General features: G+C 67.1%; 1 protein-coding gene across 1 annotated transcript; it reads left to right on the forward strand.

The window, feature by feature from the left end:
* The first annotated feature begins 8424 nt into the window (after positions 1 to 8424).
* On the forward strand, positions 8425 to 12449 carry IRX4 (iroquois homeobox 4). The gene is made up of 5 exons (XM_047074506.1): positions 8425 to 8469; positions 8955 to 9206; positions 9873 to 9988; positions 10855 to 11183; positions 11626 to 12449. The coding sequence occupies exons 1-5, from the start codon at positions 8425 to 8427 to the stop codon at positions 12447 to 12449; spliced, it is 1566 nt and encodes a 521-aa protein (XP_046930462.1).
* Positions 12450 to 15634: the final 3185 nt, after the last annotated feature.

Below are 15634 nucleotides of genomic sequence, written 5' to 3' on the forward strand. Positions count from 1 at the left end.
TGAAATGGCTTTTTTTTATATAAAAATCAGCCACCTCCTGGAGGACATTCCTGTATGATTTGCTGCCACAGTAATTAAAAGCCTGTGGTGACACCGGTCACCGTCGGAGCGTCACCAGCTGCACTGAGTTTGCCGCCGGGGAGGCGGGGGGGGACACTCGGATTTTTTAGGTGGCCGGCAACTGTCCCCAGCCACCCTGGAAGGGGACACACCAGAGTCCCCAGGACAACGAAGTACAAGGCAGATCGGTGCCCCAACGACAGACCCGCAGCGCTGACTCGCCCATGTCGGCAAAGGTCGCTGACGGCATGGCTCCGTCCGGGGCGCTGCTGGGAGGGGTGCACATGGGCCTCCCCGAACCCGGGCTGGGAGGGGTGCAGGAGAGGCCAGCAGCCGAGCCCCGATGGCAGCACAGCCCCCTGTGCCCTGCGCTCCACCCCTCTGTCTCCCTCACCTGCTCCCCGGCCTGGGCAAGTGCCATTTGGTACCTGGTCACCTTCCACCCGCCACAGGGCTGTTGGCGTGTCATTGCGGAGCAGTGCGCGCGAACGAGGCGGGCGGTCGCGCCTTCGCTGCCGCCGCCGTGGGAAAATGGGCTTTCGGGCCGCGAGTTCCGGGGAGCACGCCCCACGGGGCTCCTACGGGAGGCCCCCCACAAGCTCACGCACTCGGGACCCACCCTGACACTTCCTGTCCCCACCCGCAAGACGTTCTCTCCCAACCCTTCCGCCAAGGACTCCGACACGACAGTCAAACTCCAGGCTGTTGTCTCTTCCACGCTTCACGGTACCTCCCTCTGGTGTGGATGCCGGTGAGTCCGGGCTGCGGCAGGTAAACGTTTCAAGCTGGGCCACGCAGACTGCACACGGTGTCTGAATTGATGGCCTCTCGCTTTTAATAACAGAAACCTCCCCAAAATCTGCCCATGCGTTTCAGCATCACAGACATGACATCGTGTTTCTGAAATGAGGAGAAAGAAAAACTTCCCAACTCCTGCTCCCTGCTTTCCTTCCAAGCCCACGAGGGTGGGAAAACAGGAAGGGAGGCGGTGACCGGGCGGGACTGGGGGGCAGCCCTCAGTCCCCTCCGATCACCCAGGGCCGTGGCCCCCGGCACCTCTGACCCGGGGCCAGGGGCGCGTCCCTGTCCCTGACCCTGACCCCAGCACCAGGCTGCTTTGAAAGAGAAGCCACTCAGACTTTCTGCTTTAAGTAATTCAGATTGGCGCTGGGCCGGGACAAAGCCCTCCTACAGCCCTGCGGCCCCAGTCCTCAGCTCCTGGGGGAACTTGCCAGAGATGAGCCATGTCGCTCTCCACTGTCCAGCCCCGGGATCTGGGCCCCACGCTGCTCTGCGGCTAAGTCTGGCCACGGAGCCGTTAGAAGGCTGGACCCTTCCAAGCCCAAGGGCATCTTCGGGACCCCATGCCCAGTGCTGCCAGGCGGTCCCTCTGAGGCCGTCCTCACTCGGGACCGGTTCCTGTGGCCTCCCCTTCCCCTCCCCCACTGCAGTCGGAGCCTCTCGCGGGTCCCCAGGGAGGGGGACCGGGGCGCCGGTCCCTGGGTGACGGCAGGCAGCAGACAGCATCGGGCCAGCTCCTGGTTCCCCACCAGATGCCTCTGCATGTTGCTGCAACGGCCAGGCTGGGGGGGCGGGGGGACGCCGCAGCGGGGCCAGGCCCCAGGGGCACGGAGACTTTGTTTCAGATCGCACCGGGCAGCTCTGCCAGCAGCAGAAACAAAAGACAATCGACAGACAATGGATCCACCAGGGAGCACCTCCGACCACAGGGACCAGAGGTGGGGGCGCAGGGGTGGGCGCAGCCCCTGGCCTCGTTCCTGTGCAGGGAGTGCCGGGGGCGCCCTCCGTCGGCCTGGGGGGACCGCTGCCCTTCGGAGGTTGCACAATGGCTCCCTGGACGCATCACTCAGTCCCGGGCCAAAGAGGGACTTTCCCTGCCAGGCTCCCTGGGCAAGACCTGGGGTATTGCCATGCTTTCCCCAGAGCACGGGCCCAGGAGGCCCTCTCAGCGCAGCGGGAGAGCCACGCTAGCCTCCTGCCCGAGAGGCAGGGGCGGAGGAGGGCCATCGACGCTTCCGGCCACTTGGCCAGGGAGCCGGGCAAGGTCAGGCCCGGCAGCGTCCAAGTGATGGGACACGAAGATTGGCTTCCAGGGAGCGGAGTGAGGGGAGGCCCTGCCCCCCAAGGAAGGGCGACGGGCCGCTCAGCGCACCTTCTGGGGAGGTGCCGTTTCCAGGGGCCTGGGTGCTGTTCCGGCCGTGGAGACCCCGGAGGCCGCCGGCCGCCCTGAGCTCCACGTGGGCCCTGGTGCTTCTCAGACGCCCGCCGCCACGGCCGCCGCTGTCTTGAATGAGCGAAGGCAGGCAGAATGCGCCTATCTCCCCATCAGGGCTGTGAACACAAACATGCCTTGCTTATCGTCAGCTATGAAAAGAATCTAAGTCCCAGGTAGGCTCTGCGGGGAGGGACTGGCGTGCTTGTCCCCGTTGGCCCCGAGGCCCTGCCAAAACCATCCTGTGGCAAGAAGAGGGAGGAGGAAGCTGCCAGCAGGGCAGGGACAGCGGCCATCCCTCCCTCGGCGCCCTGACTCCACTTCCTTCCGGCTAGAATCGAGCAAGCTCCCTGCCGTACTCTGGAGGACGTTTCCAGACGCCCCGACACACAGGCACCCCTCTCACAACCCCCTCCGATCAGCCCAGGGTCGGAAGGGGTGTCTGCAGGCCCGTAGCCCGCCCGGGGCCCAGCTTCGTGTTTCCAGAGTGGACCCAGACCGCAAAGCTGCGTCCTTCCCAGAGAAGCCAGCGGAAGCTCTGGGCTCAGCGGCAGGGCCGGGAAGCCAGGACTGCTGGCTCTCCTTCTGCTCCGTGGAGGAAACAGAGGCACACGAGAGGCCCGGAGACAAACACCACCCGGCGTGCCGTTGTCGGAGCAGGCAAATGAGCACTGTCCCCCAGCGGTTGCCGGAGCTTTGAGGGGAAAAAAGAGGGAGGACAGCAAGTAACTTTTTCAGACATTATCCAGGTCAACAAATCTCAGACGTCATTATAAGGCCACAGATCGTGAGGAGAACAACTCCACGGTTCCTTGAAATGATGGGGAGGGGGGGTGGCGGGGGGGGGCGCAGGGCAAGCTTCCTCGGGCTGAGTGACCTGGGACCCACCCAGACTGACTTCCCTCCCGGACTCAGGTCTCAGGAGCCACTGGCTGTCCAGGCAGAGGGGTGGCCCCAGGCCGGACACCCAGCCCAGCAGCACTGCAGTCAGCCCTTAGCAAGCTCCCACTCCGGCCACCCAGTCCTGGGCAGATTGCAGGCTTGCTGTCACCTCTGCACAGCCGCCCCCACCTGCCCACACCAAGGCAGGCACCGCTGCCCGGACAGCCCGAGTGGACTCGCGCGGACAGTAGCCGTGGGAGCTGGGCTCCCTCCGCGCCAAGGGGCGATGCTGCGGGGCCGGGAGTGCGGGGAGGGCAGGCCGGGCCCAGAGCTGCTCGCCCAGCCTACTCCCAGGAGGCCTGCGCGCAGCCCAGCCCTCCGCCAGCTCCTCGGAGCGCGGGGTAGCGGGGCCAACGGGGAGACTCAGGAGAACTGGGGCCGGGAACCAGCCAGGCGGTCTCGGGCGCGTTCCTCTGGCCCAAGACAGCGGGGCGCGGGGGAGGGCGGCCTAACAGCCCCCCCCGAAGGGTCTGGCCGGATGGAGGCGGCCTGCCTTCCTGCCGCCCCGTTGTGGCGGCGCCGTCTTCTCTGAGCCCGGCGTCCCTGCCCCCGCCCCAGGGCGCCCCCCGTGCCTGCCCCTACGCCCCACGCACCCAGGGCGCGGGCCAGGCGGAGGGGAAAGTTGGCGAGCGCGCGGCGCCCGCGGGGGAAAGCGTTAATGGGCGGCCGGGTGGGAGCAGCGCGCTCGCTCGCCCACGTCACGCCGGTGCGGGCTCGGCTGACGACCGCGGCGCCTGGGGACGCCGGCGCGCTCCGCTCGCCAGGTGCTCCGCCTGGAAATGTCTCCATTAGTTGTCGCCTGCTCCCCGCCGGAGCGCGCGCGCCGAGCGGCCGCGCAGAGCCCTCGCGGGCGGCCGGTAGTGGCCGGGCGCCACCGCAGGTAGGCGAGGTCCCCGCCGCCCGCCCCCGCCCCGGGGCTCCGAGACCCCTCCCCCCTTCCGGGGAGGCGGAGGCTCCGCGCGGCCGCCGAGGGGCGCGGGCGGCGGCGACTGCGGCGACTCCCCGGTGCGTCCCGGGCTGCGCGCTGCTCCCCGCGGCCCCGGCGCCCGAGCGGCGCGGGCGGGCGCGTCCCCAGCGCAGGTAGGGAGTGGGCTCGGCCGCACAAACTTTGCGGGGATCGCTCCTGCGCCGGAGGGCACAAAGTTTGCCGCCTGCCGCTGGGGTCTCCAGAGGCGGCCGCGTTCGCTGCAAGTTGCGGAAACGGGGTGCGGGGGAGGCGCGGGGCGCGGGGGGCCGACGCGGGGCAGCCGGGCCTGCCCCGGGACGCCCCGACCGCGCGCCTTTCCCGCTCGGGCAGCGCCCTGCGGGCGGGCGGCGGGGGCGCGGCGGGAGAGCCGGAGCGAAACGGTGGGGGGCGGGGGGGGGGGTGCAGGCGGTTCGGGAGCAGGATTCCGCGCGCCTGCCTGCAGCTCGCCCGCCTCACTTCGCGTGAGACCCGGAGGACCGGCCGCGAAGGAGTGACCCGCCGACCTCGGCGCCAGCGACATCCAGAACGCCTTTCAGCGCCACACCCCGCCCGGGTGTCCGCAAGCAGTGGGCGGGCACCGGCGCCCCGAGGGCTGGCCCTCGCCCGGCTCCGCGCGCTCCAGCCTCCGCCCTCTGCCTGAGGTCAACTTCGTCGGGCTGGAGCGAGCCCCCCGGAGGCTCTCGGTGCGGAGGACGGGGTGGCCCCGGGGGACGACTCGGGGAACCGCGGGGAGCGCCTGGCCTCGGCGGGGCTCCGGAGCGAAGCCCCACGGGGAGCGGGGCGGGGTGGAACGTTAGGGCGCGGCCTACCTCCCAGAGGCCCTCAGCGGCCTACAGCACACCCCCCCCCCGCCCGGGGCGAAGAGGGCGACCCGTAGGCCTCTAACGTTGGGCGCTAACCATCCTCAGGCCCCCTGGCCCCGGGCTCCTTCAGCACTCAACAGGCTGGCGGGGGCACCTCGCCCGAGCTGAGCCGCTGCTCGGTCCCGGGGAGCCTCTCAGGGGTGTATTTAGAACCGAGGGTCCCTCGAGGGACTTGGGTTCAGCACGCGCGTCTGTGCAGGAGCATTTAGCTGATGGTACCTGAGATGCCGACCCTCCCGTTCTGCCCGCTCTGGGAGGGAAACCCCGGGGCCTCAGCCTTTCGGGAAAGGGCACTCGGAGAGTTATTCCGGCGTTTGCCACGGGACAAAGATAACCCAGAAAGTATCTCGGTTGCAGGAGGCCGGCCTCAGCCCGGCGCAGGGCGTCAGCGAGATGCCGGGGTGTGCGCCGGTCGGGAGACAGGCCTGGCCAGCCCTGCATCCAGGATCGGGTCGCGGGGCCTGGGTGAGCCGGGGCAAGGTCGCCAGGCTCCTCACAACAGCACCGAGCTTCCCCAGACAGGGTGGCCGCCAGGGTGCGGCAGGCCTGGAGCCGGCGGGAAACGGAGGAAGCGGGGGCCTTGGAAAGTAGTCGGTGAGCTTGATTTCTGGATTAGGAGTCCAGGTTGCCTGGGAGAACCGGGCCAGCGGGTGGGGACTGGGGGCGTCTTTTTACGACCCAGGCTGGAAAGGGAAACGTTGCAGTGACGGTCAAAGGAAGCCCTTGACCCCCCTGAGGCCTCCACTGATGGGCTGTGCCCTCCAGGGCTCCGGGCTCTGAAGGCTGTTCACAAGACGAATGTTGGCGTGTTCAGGGGGCGCCGTTCCCCGTGAGCTGTGGCCCGGGTGAGGAAGGGCAGGCGCAGGCCTGGGTGTGCTGCCCGGCAAGCCAGAGCGCGGTGGCTCGGTGCCGCTGGGACCTGGGCGGTGGCTGTCCTCCCCCTGCCAGCCGAGCGCTCACGATCGCTGGGGTTGGGCCTTGGGAGTGGGGTGAGGACAAGGGGCTGAAGCCATCTTCGCCCCGGATTGCTGCTCCCGGAGCCCCCTCGGCCACCCGTGGCTCGGGCCCCTCCGTCGCCCAAACCTCGCTACCAGGAGAGAGCGAGCTGTTTGTAAACAATAAATAATGGAAAGTAGGAGGATGTTCAGAAAAGCCACGGCAGAAGCCGGGAAAACTGGAAGGAGTTGGGAGGAGGGGGGGGGTGGGGGAGGGGAGGAGCAGAGGAGGAAGAGGGAGAGCGACTGAGAGATTCATTTCTGCCCCAGAAGCCCCGGTGGCTAGTTTCTTATTATTTACAGGAAGGTGATATTAGCAATTCAGGTGAGAAAGAAATAAACACGGCCGCCACGAGATCAATACAGAATTCAGAAACAATTATTAATGTCATTTGACTCGTGTTCTTTATATATCTCTCCCGGCTACAGACGCTTAAACTGTCTGAATAATTTGCATGGGGCGGCTATTCATTATTTCCGATGATTTTCCTTCGCAAGCAGCTCGGACGTGGCCGGCTGTGGTTCAGCGCGATCGGAGAGCTCGTATTTTCATCTGTAAATTAAAGCAATTACGCAGCAGATATTATATGATGCGTACTGTGGTCTCCAGACAGTCATCAATCACCTTCAACCGAGCTGTCAGAGCGGGCAGATTTCGTTTCTGGGAGGCAGGTTTGCAGCTGGGGAGAGGGCGAGAACGTCATCATTAATTAGAGGGTGACCCTGGGGCGATTCACAGGTCTGAACCCAGGAATCTTTCCGAGCAAGTCTGCACAGCGCCGCCGCGCACAGCTCCCCTCCCGGCCGGCCGACCGCGGGAGGCCGAGCGGGGCAGAGCGGCAGGGGCGAGCCGGGGGGTCCCCGGAGGGCGGCTGCCTTAAAGGCGGGGAGCGAGTTCGGGGTGCCGGGGCGCCCGTTTGCAGCCCGCGTGCTGGCCTCCGCTTTGCATTCGAGCTGGGTCCCAGGACCGGGACCCGACGGAAAGTCCTGGAGAGGGCGCACGGCTGTCCCCCAGCCCCCAGACTGCCCCGAACGCCCCGGGCCCAGAGCTACGCAAAACGGGCAGGGGAAGGCGTCCCGGCGCTCCCTCCCCTGCACCTAACCCGGAGGGGCGCCGGGCGGAACAAGCACAGCGGGAGGGGCCCCGGAGCAGGGCGGCGGAAACCTACTCTCCGGAGCGCGCAGGGCTGTCTGGCAGTCCCGGGTTCAGCCGCGAGGGGCAGGGGGAGGCTGGGAGGGCGGCCGCGGAAGGGGGTGGAGGAGGAAAGGGAGGGCCGCTCGCTGTGCAGGAACTCACAGGACCGGGGGTGGGACGCGCGGGGGTGGGACGCGCGGGGGCGGGGGGGGGGCGTTCCCGGGGGACAGGCTGGCGGGCAGACGCAGAGCCCCGCGGCAATTGGACCACCGAGGCCCGGAGTGGATGGCTCTGGGGGGAGGCCTCGGTGGATGGCTCTGGGGAAGACGCGGGACCCACACACCTGAGAGCAGGTTGCCCTTCGGACGCGCACCCTGGCAGCCGCATCCGGTTCTGGAACTCCCCGCCCCGGAGCAGGGTTCGAACCGGCGGGAGGCCGAGCGGAGAGCCAGTTAAACAATAGTCGGGGTCGCGCGCGGGCCTGCGGAGCGGCCCTCCTGCACCTGCCGCCGAGCGGGGCGCGGAGGCCCGGCCGCCTGCGCCAGCGCCCGGCTAATTTTAACTGTTGATTACATCTTCGGTGGAGACTCGCTCGTGTGTCCCTTCACATGTCTCATTTGTAATTGAGACTAATGATTACAGTGGGGCGGGCAGGCGCAGGTGCTCATTAATTAATTTCTAATTAAAAGTGCTTCCCATCCTCGGTGACTAAGGAGAAACGGCATTCGTGGGGGCGATATTGACTCCACGGACGGGATTCATTTGTCAGAGCCTGTTGTGGCCTCTTCGCCCCGCGCGGCGCCCCCGCCCCGCAGCCCCGCAGCCCCGCAGCCCGGCCGCCGCCAGTGACCCGCACGTCTGCGGCCCGGCCGAGCTGCGCGGCGTGGGCTGACGTCAGCGCCCCCGCCGCTGAAAGCCAAGCACATTTGACTTGACGGGTTCGCGCAACTCGGTGTTTTTTTTTCCCCCCTTTTTGCAAAATATGTATTTGTGTCGCCGCTGCGAGGCGGGCTGGTCCCAGAGCCCCCTCGAGGCTCGGGAACGTGAGGCTAAAAGGCTCGGTGCGGCCGCCGCGGCTCACTTTCCCACCGGGTTAGAAAAGTTTGCGGGGCGCGTGGATGAATTAACCCGCTCTTCCGCTTCGCCCTCCCAGCGCCTAGGAGCCGGCGGCCCCGGAGCAGTGGCCGCGCCACGCGGGCGACCACGCGCAGGACCCCGCCGGCCCCGCCATGTCCTACCCGCAGTTTGGATACCCCTATTCCTCCGCACCCCAGGTAAGGGGGCCCCGCGAGGGTGCGGGGAACGCGGCCGGACACGCCGGCTGGCAGGCTGTCCAGCGACCCGGGGTCGCTTCCCAGAGAGCGGGGCCTGTGCCAGGCGCTCCTTGCACCCAGCCCCGGGGACGGCAGGGGCGCCGAGAGACTCTGACGTGCGGGCCCCCCTTGTCTCCCGCTTTCTTTGACCCTCACCATCACCCCAGGAGAGACGTCGTGGCACAGGAGGGCGTGCGCGGCCTTGGGACCCCCCCACCCCCCCACACACACACGCCCACACACCCGGGGTGCGTGTGAAAACTCCGGGGCCTGGTAGGGCTGGTCCCCCAGTGGCTGGAGGAGGCCCGGCCGAGCGCACTCGCGGCAGGAGGGAACGCGCGGCGTGGATGGCAGTACGCCCCGGGCAGTGGGGCAGGGTCCCCTGGGCGGCGCGCCCCCCTCACCCCCGGGCACCGGCCCTTCCTCGCGGCCCCTCTCTCCCCCAGTTCCTGATGACCACCAACTCCCTGAGCACGTGCTGCGAGTCCGGCGGCCGCACGCTGGCCGACTCGGGGCCCGCCGCCTCGGCCCAGGCGCCCGTCTACTGCCCGGTCTACGAGAGCCGGCTGCTGGCCACCGCGCGCCACGAGCTCAACTCGGCCGCGGCGCTTGGGGTGTACGGGGGCCCGTACGGCGGCTCGCAGGGCTACGGCAACTACGTGACCTACGGCTCCGAGGCGTCCGCCTTCTACTCGCTGGTAAGGGGAGGGGATTGTCTGAAGCCTTCCTCCGCCACGCCACGCCCCTGCCCCCGATTTGCCCAGCCCACCTCCCAGGGAGCCCGAGGCGCGGGCGCAAGTGCCCAGGACCCCACGCTGCAGGGGGAGCCTCCTGGCCGGGTTCCTCCCAGCACCGCCCGCCCCCAGAGCTCGAGCTCGGCGCCCGCCCCTTGTCCCGCGCTTTCCTCCTCTGAGCTCCCTACCTTCACTCCTCCCGGTCTCCCTCCTCCTCCCTCCCAGTGCCCCACCGCTTGGCCCTCCCCTGCTCCCTTCCCCCTCCTCCCCCCAGCTCGTCTCCCCCCTCGCTCCTCCTTCCTCCCTGCGGTCGGTCGGTCCTCTCCTTGGGTCCGGGTCCTCCCTCCTGCTGTTTCCCAACCCCCACCTGTCTCCTCTGCCCCCCTCTCCCTCCAACCTCATTCTTCTCTCTCCTACTCCCCGACCCCCCCCCCAATTCTGCGCGTCCTCTCTCCCCATCTTGAGACTTCTTTGCTCCCTGGCCCCAAGAGAGAGTCCAGGGGTGGGGGTGGCTTAGGAGGCTGCCCAGGGGTCTGTGCAAAGCGTGCAGGAACCAAGGGGCCTGGGGGGCTGGGGTTGAGCTGGGTCGCCTCCCGGAAGCTGCGACCCCAGGCGCGTGGGATCCTACAGAATGGCTTCGACTCCAAGGACGCGCCGGGATCTGCGCATGCGGGCCTCGCGCCTGCTGCGGCCGCCGCCGCCTACTACCCCTACGAGCCGGCGCTGGGCCAGTACCCCTACGACAGGTGAGGGACCGGCGGACAGAATCCCTCCTCACTGCCCCCGCCCGGGCCCCTGCGCTCCATTCAGTCGTCAAACTCCGCACCACCAGCCCCACGCCCCCGGTGAATCTTTGGGCGGCTGGGGGAGGGATTTCGGGTCAGGGTTGTTAGTCCGAGCCCCGCCCCATTGGCAAGCCTTGCCCCACTGGGCAAATGCGTCCCCAGCCTCTCCCTCTCGCTCCCTTCGCTGTCGGGACCCTCGCAGCCCTGGCTGCACTGTGGGTCTGGGCGGCTGTCAAGTCTCGCTGCCCAGGCTTCAGACCCTCCCTCTGCCCAAGAGCCCAGCCCGCCTTTCCCTTTGGTGGGAACCAGAAGGGGGAGTCCAGTCTGCTCATCCAGAGACGCGTGGCCCATCTTGGGGGGAGGAGGGTGACGATTACAAATGTAACTGCTGGAAGTCCACATAGGCCGTCTGGACGCTTTCTCCCCACAGACACTAATGACCACCCCTGCCCACGGCTGTTACACAGTTGGGCTCACATTTCTGTGGTTCGGGGATCAAAAGGGTAGGCGAGGGGCCCCATAAAGGAACCTGAAGAAATAGATGTCTATGTAGGGTGACAGAGACCTGGCCAGGCCTTGAGCCCGCATTGCACTCCGGCTAGGAAGGAGCCCAGGCTCCCTGTAAGTTGAGTCAAATATAAACATCTTGGGCCACAAAAGGCTGTGCGTGTGGGCCGTGGCGAGGAACCAGGGGCCTGGGTTTGACCCAGGTCTTACCACCATAAACACACTCCCACGACGGGGACTGCAAGCCTGCCTGGGCCTGGGCCCGCCGCCCGCGACGCAAGGGTCTCGGCCCAGCGCCCCATTGCCCAGCCTGTCTCCAGGTACGGGACCATGGACAGCGGCACGCGGCGGAAGAACGCCACGCGCGAGACCACCAGCACGCTCAAGGCCTGGCTGCAGGAGCACCGCAAGAACCCGTACCCCACCAAGGGCGAGAAGATCATGCTGGCCATCATCACCAAGATGACCCTCACGCAGGTGTCCACCTGGTTCGCCAACGCGCGCCGGCGCCTCAAGAAAGAGAACAAGATGACGTGGCCCCCGAGGAACAAATGCGCGGATGAGAAGCGACCCTACGCGGAGGGCGAGGAGGAAGAAGGGGGCGAAGAGGAAGCCAGGGAGGAGCCCCTCAAGAGCACCAAGAATGAAGGTGGGTGGGACCTGCAATGCTACGGCTGGGGCACCGAGGCCGGGGACTCCCTGTGCCTTCTTCTTGGGTTCTGGGACCTCTGAAGACATTGAACCTGGGGTAGTAAGAGCAAACTGTCAGGGCACGGGCCACAAATCAAATGAGCTGACCCATGGGGGCCCTGAGCTGGGGGCCTGCGGGAGTAACTGGGAACAGGCTTAAAGAAACAATAGACACACTCCCCCTCCGCCCCCCTCCCCCCCCCCATTGATTTGAGCAGGAAATCGCTAGGCTTCTTTGTTACCACTTGGGGTTCTGGAGCAGGTGGGAGGTACAGGTGCTTCTCCTGGCTTGGGGGCGGGGGCGGGCCCATAACTGTGCGGCAGAGCTAGGAAGGAAGAGTGAGGTCCAGATTAGCGCCTTCCTCTCTTCCTGCACTGGCCCCTCTTTCTACCCCGCGCAGAGACGGTGGGCAAAGGGGAGAAGGATCTAGAACTCACAGACTTGGAGGATTTCGACCCGCTGGAGGCGGAGCCCCCCGAGTGCGAGCTGAAACCGCCCTTCCAGCCCCTGGACGGCGGTCTGGAGCGCATCCCCGCCGCGCCCGACGGTCCAAGCGCCCCGGGAAAGGAGGCTTCCGGCACCCTCCGGATGCCCCTGGCCGCCGGTGGCGCGGCCGCCCTGGACCAGGACCTGGAGAGGGCCAGACGCTGCCTCCGGAGCGCGGCGGCTGCGCCCGAGCAGCAGCCTGGCGCTGGGGGCGGCTCGCAGGCCTGCGAGGCCAAGCTGGGCTTCGCGCCGGCTGGGGCGACGGCGGGCCTCGAGGCCAAGCCGCGCATCTGGTCGCTGGCTCACACGGCCACCGCGGCCGCCACAGCCCTGAGCCAGACTGAGTTCCCCTCGTGCATGCTGAAGCGCCAAGGCTCCGCTGCCCCTGCGGCCGCTTCCTTGGCTCCTGCGTCGTCCTCGCCTGCGGCCCCGGCCCCCACCGGTGCCCTGGACAGGCACCAGGACTCCCCGGTAACCAGTCTCAGAAACTGGGTGGATGGGGTCTTTCACGACCCTATCCTCAGGCACAGCACTTTGAACCAGGCCTGGGCCACCGCCAAGGGCGCCCTCCTGGACCCAGGACCGCTGGGACGCTCTCTGGGGGCAGGTGCCAACGTGCTGACGACGCCCCTGGCGCGCGCTTTCCCGCCCGCCGCGCCCCACGACGCCCCGCCCGCGGGCTCAGCCAAGGAGCTGCTGGCGGCGCCCAAGGCCGGGGGCAAGCCCTTCTGCGCCTAACGGGCCCCGCCCCGCGCGGAGGAGGAGCAAACGGGGAGAGGGCCTGCTGCGCGTCGCAGACTCTGTTTCCACGGAGTTTCCAAAGCAGGACGGGAGCGCGTCCGAGTGCAGGCAGCCCACCCGCCGTGGGGGGACCGGCTGAACTCGGCCCTCCCGGCCACAGACCCCGCCTGGACAAGCATTGGTCCGGGCCGTTTCCGACCTCCGCCCCGGGCCCCAGCCGGGTAGGGACGCTCCCAGAGCAGAAGGGAGCCGCCCCGGAGCCTAAAGTTTACGTCCCAAAGTTTACACGGACCAGACATTTCAGCTCTGAGGCTTAGTGTTGCTGCCTCGTCCCGGGTTTGAGGCATCCTTGCTCCTTCCGAAGACCCCTCAGCCTGCTGACCCGCGTTGTCCTCAGCACATCTTCCAGCAACCGCACTCCCACCTGTTTACACTGTTGCACACTCGTAACTCGATAAAATTACGTTTTTTTACGTGTATGTTCACACCAATAATTGCCTGCTTCAGAGGCTGATATAACAAACCAATAAAGCGAGTGATGGTGTTTGCATTGCAAAATGAACACGCTTCACACCCAGGGGGTTGAGGTCTTGCCCAGGAGAGGGGCTAATCGCCCAGGGCAGGAGGGGGCGGCGGCCTGCCCAGTGCCCCGCGAAGTGTCCCCGCGGAGCCCAGACGTCCTGCTTCGAAGCCCCGTTTATAGCAAGGGTTACAGGAACTTCCAGGAATTTTGGAGTCTGTGAGAGAAGTGCACAGGCCCTAAACTTCAAACTCTCCCCCGTTACCACACTCCACAATGCTGAGAAAGTGGGGGCTTCCCTTGCAAGATTAGAGTAACTTTTAAACTTGCTAAATTCCCTGGAACGGCGGGGGGCGGGGGGCGTGGACTGCGTTCCGACCGTCCTGAGCCGAAGTGACGCGGCCTTCCCGCCCCCGGCCCCGCCTCCCCTCCCTCCCGGGACCCGCCGCCCCGCCCGCGCTCCGAAAGCCCGGGGCCGCGCCCCGGGGGGGGAGGGGGCGAGCGCTTAGTCGGCTGCGGATAGAAGGCGGGGCTGGGAGTGGAGGCCCCGGGGCGGGGGCGGGGGGCGAGCCCCGCCTGGCCCCGGTTCCCGCGCGCTTCCAGCCCTGGGTTCCCGCTTCCCTCCGGCCCCCACCCCCACCCCCGCGGAGCCCGGCCCGCACCTCCGAGCCCAGGAAGCTCTCGGGGCGCTCCCTCCGGTGGCGCGGGCCCCTGGAGGGCGGCGGGGAGCGCTGCGCTCTGCACTCGGGGTCCCCTCGCCGGCCAGCGCTCGGCTGCGGGGGGCCTCGTCGCAGTCCCAGGCGTCCCGAGGAGGGACGGATCGGCAAGTCGGCGAACCTGCCGGGGGGGGGGGGGGGCGAGCGGCCTTGGAGGCGCCCGCGAGGCGGGGTCCCTCCCTGCGAGGGTTGGGACTGGACAGGGGCCCGCCCCCGCGGGGTCCCGGGCCGCCGGGGAGCCGCTCCGGGGCGGGCCTCGAGCGCTGGCGGCCGGAGGCCGGTGTCGGGGTCCGCGCCCCAGGGCGACCGGACCTCGACCCCCGGCCCCTGAGAGAAGGGGGCGGTCCCGGACCCCGGTGGCCGGGCGGGCGCCGCGCCCCAGGCCTGTCCGGGCCGCGCGGTAATTGGATTGTATCCGCGCGCTGTCACCGTATTGACTTTCGCTCCCGTGGATGATATCATCGGGACTCGGAGGCTCGCCGCTGATGCGCCTGTCAAAGGCTGGGCGGGGGCCCCCGGCCCGGCGAGCGAGCATCAGCCAAGATAATTTGAAGTGAAATTTTCATTTTGACAGTAAACCCCTCAATTTCTAAAGGCTCCGCGCTCCGAGAGCTCGCTGGCAGGGGGAGGCTTTGCGGAAAGCCCACGTCTTAGACTGAAAAGGGCAAAAGAACTCGAATTAGTTGTAATAGATAAAAGGGCAAAAATAAAGAGTCAAGGGTACTTGACAGTAATAGCGAAAGTGGAGTCTCGGGGGAGACGCGTTGCGGCCGCGGCTGGGGCGCCAGGAATTTTAATGCGGCCGAGGGCGGCTGCCCCCGCGCCCCCACCCCAGCCCCAGACAAAGCCAGACATTTTCAGCAAAAATGAGGCTTCGCTGACGCAGGCGGCGCGGCGGGCGGGGTAGGGGCCGTGGGGGCCGTGGGGGCCGCGGCCGGGTCTGGACCCCCGCCCCCCCCTCCCGACCCCCTGCAGCCAGTCCGGGGTGGGGGTGGGGGGGCCCAGAGGGCTCCCGCTGCCGACCACGCCTTGGCCCTGGAGACCTCACACTCTGGGCAGGGTCTGTGGGGCAGGAAGCCCGGTCGGTCCCCGCAGACTGGAGGTCAGAATCCCGCACCGCAGGAGCCCCCAGACCTTGGTGGCGCCCACTGGAAGAGACTTGTTTGATTAATCTGCAAAATTGTGGGGATAAAGACATCAGGTGGGGGCGGGGAGTGAGCCGCGCACCCCCCCCCACCACCAGGGGCTGTCCCTTGGACCTCCCCCTTACCTTTGGGGGCAATGCTCTGGCCGTAGGCACCCTTACCCCCAAGTGGCCTGTGTGCCCGGGGTGGGGGTCAGGAGGCGGATCCCCTCAGTGAGGGGGAGGGGGGCGGGGAGGGTGGAGAAGCGGATTTTAAGGGTCCGTGGTGTGCTGGGGAGAAAGGTCGTGGGGGGGGCGGGGCCCCGCTTCCCTCCCGGGAGGCTGTCAGGGCAGCGGCGCTGGGGACCGCGCTCCCAGCCACTCAGGCGTGGCCAATTCAGACACACCAAGGAAGGGCTGCTAAATTAACGGCGCTCTTTACATAGCGCCCAAATAAAACTGTAATCAGCGGCGCGTTACTTTTCATTAAGCGAGTCTGACAGCAGCATATCCAGACCCGACAGGGAAATATACGGCGGCGGCCGCCCGCTCTAAGATAATTCCTTAAGCTCCATTAACAACTCTTAGCCGCGGGAAATGGGCTCCCGGAAAACGTCTCCAAATCTAAGAGCTTTATCGACCCTCAAACCGCCGCTGATGCCTCCATTTCTTTCTTTTTTTTTTTTCTCTTTCTACCCCCCCCCCCTTTTTTTTTAACAGAAGGGAGACTCGTCCAGCGAGGTAATAGAGTTTGACACGACACCTTCTTAACTAGAGAGAGAGGCAGGGACACCAGCCCTTAAATGATATTTAAAAGGCAACC

This window comes from Lynx rufus, unplaced genomic scaffold (genome assembly GCF_022079265.1).
Source record: "Lynx rufus isolate CCGP_SWC_20201006 ecotype Redwood Valley unplaced genomic scaffold, mLynRuf1.p SCAF_1, whole genome shotgun sequence".
In the NCBI taxonomy this organism is placed as follows: domain Eukaryota; kingdom Metazoa; phylum Chordata; class Mammalia; order Carnivora; family Felidae; genus Lynx; species Lynx rufus.